The 9,239-nt window shown below is 42.0% G+C and overlaps 1 protein-coding gene across 9 annotated transcripts in view; it reads right to left on the reverse strand.

Annotated features, from left to right (window-relative positions):
• Positions 1-8,980, reverse strand: part of ALMS1 (ALMS1 centrosome and basal body associated protein) — a 130,942-nt gene extending 121,962 nt beyond the window's left edge. For 5 of the 9 annotated variants that reach the window (XM_073342984.1, XM_073342983.1, XM_073342985.1 and 2 more), the window contains exon 1: positions 8,771-8,977. In XM_073342984.1, coding sequence (XP_073199085.1) covers positions 8,771-8,818 — 48 coding nt within the window. In that variant the 5' untranslated portion in view covers positions 8,819-8,977. Of the gene's footprint in view, positions 1-8,770 lie in introns of all 9 variants that reach the window. The other 4 variants (XM_073342981.1, XM_073342982.1, XM_073342978.1 and 1 more) reach the window with 2 other exon arrangements.
• Between the last annotated feature and the right edge of the window lie 259 nt (positions 8,981-9,239).

Raw genomic sequence — 9,239 nt, forward strand, 5'->3', positions numbered from 1 at the left:
TCCACCCTTTATTTCCTCAATTGCAGGCATGAGGAGAGCAGGGGCACATGTGCAGACCAACATACACGGCTTTCAGGAATTCTTTCACTCCAGATGCGTGGAGCACACGTGTACCCACAGTGTAATACACATAGGGACCAGCACTCAAAGAAGAATTTGTCTCTCTCTTCCAGTCTATGAATAAAAAGGAGGAAGGAGGGGATGAGATCTATTAGGTTTAAAAATTTGAAGAACAGCCTAAGTAACTTAGAATACTGTCTCATTTTCAAGAGACTGAGGTGAGTAGGACCATAGTAAGCTCCAGCCACTTTCACTTAGGCATATTTGAAAATTTTTCCACGCTGACCTGAGATCAGTTTAATTCACTAACTACAATTGTCTACTCTGTTTCTTTAATAAATTATTTAGTTGTGAATATGAAACATGTTTTGATAAGAGACATTTATGTATTCAAAACATTTAAGGTTTTGCTTTATATAAATAAATGTTACATGTTGTTTTGTGTTTAATTAAATTTCAGTAACTATCCTAATGTAGCTTGACACAAATGTAATAAATAAGCAATGTATCATTCACCATTTTCTAACCCACTAAAAATGTACAAGAATCTGAAAATATTAAGCTATATAATTGCTTATATAAATATATATAGTTACAGTGTGCCCACCTATGTAGCAGAAAGATTACCAAAACTTGTATAAAGGCTATATTTAGTAAATCAACAAGTTTTAATGATTAGATGATCCAATGAGAATGCACCTTTCAGAGAAAATAACTGAAGTACTAATGGAAAAGTTGATTAAAAATCAAGGTTTTCCACTTTGTGATTTCAATCACAATTTAAATCAATTAACCCTGGCAGTGTATGCCACTGGTAAGTTCAAATACACGATTAGACCTTTTTATTTTTTTATGTTTTCTCTGTAAGGCTTTTATTCTAATATAAATGTATTCTGTTTTGAAAGAGCTGTTTGGTTATTTGTAATTGTTGGCATACACTGTTCATAGCCCAGGGACAGAAAACAAAGCACATGTGCTGGACTTTGGGGCTTGTCTTCACTATGGGCTAAATCAGCCCTGCTGCAATCAATGCAGCAGGCATCGATTTAGTGGGTCTGATGAAGACGCAGTAAGTCGATGGGAGAGCGTCTCCCGTCGACATAGCGCAGTACAGACACTGCTGTAAGTCAATCTAAGCTACGTTGACTTAAGTTATGTATTTTATGTAACTTAACTAGGGTAACTTAGATTCACTTACCTTGTTAGTGTAGACCAGGCCTTAGTCAGACCTGCTGGGAGAATCACAGCAACATGCAAAGGGACTTCAAGCCTAAACCTGTGGTCAGGAGGGGGAGGGATGTGGGTAGGAGGCCTGAAAGGGCATTCTTTGCACAGACCAAATAGGGAGACAATAGGAGGGTCAAAGGTACAATTACCCCAAAACTGTGACAGCCCCAAAATAATGCAAAAACTACATAAAAAACAAAGAGAATATAGAAAGATGAAGCATATCTGAGTTCTCCATTTGGAGCAAAAACCGAAGTAACTGACATTTTTATTCCCCAGGTACATTATTCCCCTGAGACACACTAATCTCAAATGAATGGTATGGAACTTGGAATAGGTTAGTTTGATCCTGTACAATGGGGAAAAATAGAGTGAAGCTGAATCAGAGATAGATGCACCATGGAAAACTGACATGTTTGTCAGCTAGTATCAGATATCATATTGTTTACTTTGATACTTAAAATTTATACATGCTGCTTCCTCATGGAAGTGGAAATAGAGGAGAAAGCTCAGTGAATTATTATTTGCTTACTACAAATACCCATAGTAGCCTATAAGAATCACAACTGGGCCCAAAACTAAGGAAGGTGATAATTTTAGAAGCTTTAACTTGAGGAATGAGATTAGTAATACATTAAGACAAGACATTAATAATAAAGAATACTTACACAGAGCCTTACATCCAAGGATCTCAAAGCGTTTCACAGACATTAGGCTTCATAATACACTTTATGGGGTATATGAGTATTATCATCCTCATCTTACGGATCAGGAAACTGAGGCACAAAGGAGGTAAATGACTTGCCTAATGTGACACTATGTGAGCCAGCATTAGAACCTAGTTCTCTTGACTTTCAGTACCCTGGTCTAACTATTAGATAGTACTGTATTCCTTATTTGCATTTCTAAAAAGTTGTCTGTCCTTTTGCCTTAGGTGTCCAGGAGAGGGGGACAAGCCAGTAGAGAAGCCTGGGAGCAGGCAAAAAGAGATGAAAGGATAAGATGGGAAGAGGAGATCAAATGAGCAGAAGACAATGTGATTAATTTTTTTCAAAAAGAATACTTACTGAATTAAAGATAACTGAAGTGTACAAAACAGTTCCTTAACTTTAATATTGCATGTCCCAATTGCTGTATATATAACTGTATATGTAACCATGATGTTATGTGATTATGAATGGGAGAAGTGGTCTGCTCAATGATGAATAGGAGAAAAGGTGTTCACAAGTCAATCTTTCACTGGATGTCAAACATAGTGAATGGCAGTGAAAATGAGGTAAGATTAGAGGTTAAAATAGGGAAAGAACACGTTAAAAATTACTTAAACAAGTTAGATGTCTTCAAGTCACCAGGGCCTGATGAAATACATCCTAGAATACTCAAGGAGCTGACTGAGGAGATATCTGTGCCATTAGCAATTATCTTCGAAAACTCATGGAAGATGGGAGAGATTCCATAGGACTGGAAAATATAGTGCCAATCTATAAAAAGGGAAATAAGGACAGCCTGGGGAACTACAGATAATACTTAATCCTGCCATCTCTGCAGGGGACTGGTCTAGCTGACCTCTCAAGGTCCCTTCTAGTTCTGTGATTCTGTGACTCTGTGATTCTCTATTAAGATATGATCCACATTGTGAAACAATTTGAAAATTCCCAATTTAAATACAAAACATACAAAAAAGAGGAGGGGGAGGGAAGGGAGCAGCAAAAAAAAAAAAAAAAAAAATTGACAGTACAATGGCATCCTCCACCCATCTTGCTAATTCCACAGTTTCTGTTTGGATTTCCTGCTACGATCCCCTTCCACTTTAATTTCAATGTTTATGATTTCCAGTTACCTGTTTGGTAACACTTTTCTGCAGAAGGCACATAAACCACAGCTCTTTTTGAAAAATGTGCTTTAAGGAAGGACTTCAATGAGAAGAGAATAAAGCCACATCACACTGAGACAGGGACGCTTTAAAAAAATAGATTTGTTAGTCTCTAAGGTGCCACAAGTACTCCTTTTCTTTTTGCGAATACAGACTAACACGGCTGCTACTCTGAAACCTTTAAAAAAATAGTCATCAAATTTGGGGAATTGAATTAATACTGACTCACAGAGAAGAGCACCGCCTACTGATCACTACTACTTCCTGCAGCATTAGGCTTTTCCTGAGAAGCCTCCCAGCCTAGTACGCTAATTAAATAGTCTCATAGGGTAGCAGCTGGAGAAAACAAAAGAAACAGGCAAGTTAACATTCTGGTTGTTTCAAAAAATACCAGATACCAGAGAGCAACACGAAAGTGATCAAGAAGCTCTACCATTTGATACCAGTAATGTGTAAAGTTAATGTCATCTTAGCTGTGATGCACAAAACAATCACTTGATTATCATACACATTGTAAGGAGAGTGATCACTTTAGATAAGCTATTACCAGCAGGAGAGTGGGGTGGGAGGAGTTATTTTTTCATTCTTTGTGTGTACAAAAAGACCTTCTACACTTTCCACAGTATGCATCCGATGAAGGGAGCTGTAGCTCACGAAAGCTTATGCTCAAATAAATTGGTTAGTCTCTAAGGTGCCACAAGTACGCCTTTTCTTTAAGCAGAAAATAAATTTAGACTAGAATAGTTATCTGAGGGTTTGTTCAGATCAAGGATGGAGGAGAAAAATTGTCAAGTTTTCATGATTTCCCTTTCTCTCCACATTGAGAAAAAAAGAAAGGGCTTAGTAACTGAACTAACGCATCACATCTGTGATGATTTGTTTGCTAGGGAGAGTAACTTCTGTTGAAAGAAAAGGAGGACTTGTGGCACCTGAGAGACTGACAAATTTATTTGAGCATAAGCTTTCATGAGCTACAGCTCACTTCATTGGATGCATTCAGTGGAAAATACAGTGGGGAGATTTATATACCAACTTCTGTTGGAAATCTGTAGTGTCTGCTACATTTTGTAAAAGGAAAAATGGCACCAACGAAACTATTTCAATTTGGAAAAGAAAAGGAGTACTTGTGGCACCTTAGAGACTAACCAATTTATTAGAGCATAAGCTTTCGTGAGCTACAGCTCACTTCCTCAGACGCATATCGTGGAAACTGCAGCAGGCTTTATATATACACAGAGAATATGAAACAATACCTACTCCCACCCCACTGTCCTGCTGGTAATAGCTTATCTAAAGTGATCATCAGGCGGGCCATTTCCAGCACAAATCCAGGTTTTCTCACGCTCCACCCCCCCACACAAATTCACTCTCCTGCTGGTGGGCTATCACGATATGCATCTGAGGAAGTGAGCTGTAGCTCACGAAAGCTTATGCTCTAATAAATTGGTTAGTCTCTAAGGTGCCACAAGTACTCCTTTTCTTTTTGCGAATACAGACTAACACGGCTGTTACTCTGAAATATTTCAATTTGGTTAGGTAATAAAACAAATTGTATAGATCCTTGTTCTGAACCTGAGTCTACTGAAACACAAACAAACAGAAAAGAGCACAACAAAGAGAGAAAGCTAGAGGGACCTAGCCAGAATACAGTTCCCAGGTGAAGTGTTCAAATTTCAAACAGTAAACAAGTGCATCGCCCAGAACATCAAAAATTAGGAAAGACTCTAAAAGAACTCAGTTTAGTTTATCTTTATTAAATGCATAGTGCTATGGTTGGATTTTAAAACCACATCTAGAAATCCAAAGTTATCATTCCTATAAAATATGGAATTATGTCCCTTGATTTTATTGCATTACTGGAGATGGGGTTAATTTTATGCTTTATTATGATGAAATACGCATTCATGTAATATTTTGTGTTTTATTTCCTTAGGCTTGGGGGAGGGAGAGGAGAATGAATTCATGTACTATGTAGGGACATATTAATTGTGACATCACAAACACAATCACATTCAGATAAATGCAAATTTTGAGCATTTACTGCAAATATATGTGTGTAGAATGTCAGATTTGAACACAGATACAGGGAGGGACCAATCTTGCAAGCCGTGCATATGCACATATCTTTTCATGTTTAATCCAATTCAAACAAACACCCAGCATGTATGTTTTTGAATGTGTGATCACTGAGTGAATGTGATTCATTTCCATTTACCTGATTTCAATTTACAGTACATCAGACACTTGTCCTCAATGAGGACTAAACCTATCAGAAATCTGCAGTTTAAAAAGAAGCCCATTTATATCTGGGCATAAAACAGAACTTTTCTTAACTGCTACTCTATTTAATGCTTTAAAAAAAAAAATCAAAAGTTGCCATACTGAAAAATTTTATTAAACTTTCTAAATATGACAGTGCTTCAGCTCGGCTGTGGAAAATCCTGCGGAATAGGAAAGAGCTGATTGGCAGTGTTCTGGGAAAACCTGTATATATACAGAAGTGAAATACAGAACTCACATCACTTCGAGGCAGAGGGTATGTCTACACTACAGTACAGCAGTGCATCTGTGCTACCACAGTGCCATACTGCGGAGACATCCTACATCAACTAAAGGGATTTTTCTCACGAAAGCTTATGCTCAAATAAATTGGTTAGTCTCTAAGGTGCCACAAGTACTCCTTTTCTTTTTGGATGAAAGGTATCCCTAAAACATTATGAAGATTATACATATGCAGAGAAATCACTTTGCTTCCACCTAAATGGCTGCACTGCAGTGTAACGCAGCAGTACAGGAATAAGGGTGGCAATGTGAAAAGTGGTATTTGTCAATATCACTTTTCACAGAAGACTTAGTGCCCCATTGCCACCCTTACTTCTGTGCTGCTGCTGCCACCCGGGGCTGACAGCCAGAGCCCTGCTGCCTCCAGGTGATGGACTGGGGGAAGAGTGGGGAGCCTGGGTGGCGGGGCTCCGGCTGTCAGCCCCAGGGAAGTGGGGCTCTGGCTGTCGCCTTTATGCTCACCTCCTGGGTGTGCACAGCCACTCTGCATGAGTCCCAGTGATCCAGGGCTGACAACCAGAGCTTTTAAAAAAAAAAAGCACAAAGCTCACGCCTCCCTTGACACATTCCTGCACCTTCCTTGCATTGCCCGCCCCATAATTTGAGAACTGCTGCTCTAAATAACCCATCACCACAGCCTCTAACCTCTTGATACAGTAACTTCATAAAGCCGCAAACAGAATCATAGTGAACTCTGTTCTTTACTACTCAGAGATGTTAGGAGACGCTGCTTAAGCAAGTTTTTTTTTATTAATTATTATTTATTATTATAATGTATATGAGTTCGTTCCGCTTCATCTTTGCTTATGGCATGAAGACTATGGCCAACAAGTGGATTAAGCATTACATAAATTGTGAAATATTACTATTAGAGCTATCAATTAATCAGTTAACTCAAGGTCCCTGTATCATGTCTCAAGTGAAACAGATAATTCATAATGTATTAAGCCATAGTCAGCATGCCCCCAACACCTTAACACATATACCAAATAATTTTTCAGTGCCAGAAAAGAGATCCATATAGAATGTCAGTGTATACTGAATAACTGCTGTAAGAGCATCATCTCATATCTTAAAAGAAAAATATGCAGCAGCCGTAGCTTCTACAGTTAAGATTACAACCTACTATCTATTCTAGGAGGAATAGTTTAGGGAAAGCTCCCAAAGTAACAGGTGAAAAGTTACATATTTCTGCCCCACAACAATTTTACCTATCTTTACTGGCCTCTGTTCTTTGCCAGACCCCTGGTCTACTTCACTCTGTGGTTGTCTATGGCTGACTGCTGTAATATGCCCTGATGCTCAAAGTATGCCCAACGCTTTATTCAGTGCTCCATACTCACCGATTTCAAAACGCTCTACCTTAAAAAAAAAAAGTTGACCGAATAAGGAGTTCTGAATAAATGAACCATAGGTGTTTAGCACTGAGCTCTCAGTCTAGAGAATGGATTGCTGCTGTACTAATCCAAGCCCAAGCATTCTGATCTCCACTTTTAGAAGATCTACTACAGTTTTCTAGAAACCTTACTGCTCATCACTGGCATAACTGCCACAATCCTATAGTATAATAGTGGGTAACCAGAACCAACTGTTTACCTATTTTTATCTCTGCTTGTTCCAGATACAAGCAAACTTAACAAAAGAAACTGCCTAGGACTTTAAAACTACCTGTTTCAGACAGACAGATATAGCCGGTTATTTTTACTCCCATTCAGAGAGCCTCTAATTGCTTGTCTTTCAGATCACAACTCAAACAACAACAAACTCCAACAACAAATACCAACACGTTTGGACTTCATTGTCCTTTTTACACAATGAAACAAGCCTATAACTTCTTTAGTTTATTTATATCACTCACACAAACTAAAAAATAATGCTTGTCATCCTACCCTAGTTGCCCTTTTCCTTTGGGCAAATGCTCACTCCTCTCTCCCCCAGACCCAAAGTTTACACTGGGATTAAAATTAAAGGAACATTGGTCAGATACCTGAGGACCCAAATTTAGGTTTTGTTTTTAAAAAGTTACAAAACCAAACATTAAGAGAAAACGTTTTCTTCTGGATTTAAACATCACCCTGCAGAATCTGCAGCCCAAACACTGAGGGTTCTTGAGCCTGCTAAAGCATGCACTACTCAGGTGCATAAATGTTTGAAGTCTTAGCAGAACAGGGCCCTATGTGATCCTCTTATGTGCATGAGAGACAGAAAGTGAAATTCACATATCTATTTGCACTGGCCAAGCTGAAAGGAACATCAAAAGTAAAACACCATGACAGTGAAAAGTAAATTAGATTTTTAAAAGTTCCTTGGATTGTAGCAACCTAAGGTGTCATTTAAATCTCTTCTTTGCAGGCTAAGTTTCTGTGCAATAACAATCCCATACAGTAATAAATGTGGATATTCCCATCCACAAACACAGATGCTGAAGTTTCCAACAGCACCTATGGATTATGGGTGCCCAATCTGAGACACCCTGGGCCCGATTTGCTGTGGTTCTGAACCCCACTGGCTTCAGCTTGAGTCGTGGGTGCTCTGCACCTCTGGGAACCAGGCCTCAGATGTCGCAAGTTGGGCGCCCAAAGACGGAGGCGCCCCAAACCAGCAGCCGCATTTTGGCCACGCTGCAGCCGCTGGTTATAATGCTGTTGCAAGGACGGCCTCCCAGCTCCACCCGCCTGGAGGCTGCAGGTGCCGCACCTCCCACAGGCCCATCCTCACGGCGTCTGGGCACCACCCGGGAGCCCGCCACCTCGTGCTGAGGCTCCACACCACCACAGCGGCCCAGCTCCCGGCAGCCTCGCTGAGCAGGGGGGCACCTCGCAGGGGCAGCACGAGGCCAGTGCTCAGGCCGTGGGTCAGTGCTATAGGCTGCCCTGTTACACAGGAACCCCAAGCGTTTGCAGGGGACGGTTGGCAGCGACGCTGGGTGTTGTGTTGTGTTGTGTGCAACCCCTCCCCCCAAGCCATGGCCCCCAGCCCAGAGACCACTGCCCTGCCCCCAAGCCAACAGGGCCCAGCAGGGCCGAGCCTGGCTCGCCGTGTACTCACAGGAGCCTGGCCCGGCCGTTCCGTCCCCTCCTCCTCGCCCGGCTCCATGCTGCTCCGCGCTCCCTCACGCAGCGGCCCGCTACTCGGGCCACACACAGGCAAGCAGGCGGCAACCAGCTGCGCATGCGCGGCCACCTCCCCAGCCCGTTGTTAGGGACTCGCTCAGAGCAGAAGGGGAGAGCGGGGACGAGCGGCGCGAGCGCCGGCGTCAGCACAGGAGCCGTTGAAGGGAGAGAGAGAGAAACGAGCGCGCGATTGTGTCAACAGCGCGAGGAAGAGCCGTTGGGCGCGCGCGCGCGCGAGGGTTCCGTCCCTGCAGTGGGCTGAGCGTGCGCGCGCCGCCGAGAGGGTCGAGGTGCGGAGGCGGCGGTGGCTGGCGCTGCTGTTGAAATGCCCGGATGTCAGTGGCGGCCGCGCGCAGTGGCAGTGCCCGTGGCCCTGCTGGCGCAAGGGCGCTCGCCCCGTCGGC

This window comes from Lepidochelys kempii, chromosome 4 (assembly GCF_965140265.1).
Source record: "Lepidochelys kempii isolate rLepKem1 chromosome 4, rLepKem1.hap2, whole genome shotgun sequence".
In the NCBI taxonomy this organism is placed as follows: Eukaryota; Metazoa; Chordata; order Testudines; family Cheloniidae; genus Lepidochelys; species Lepidochelys kempii.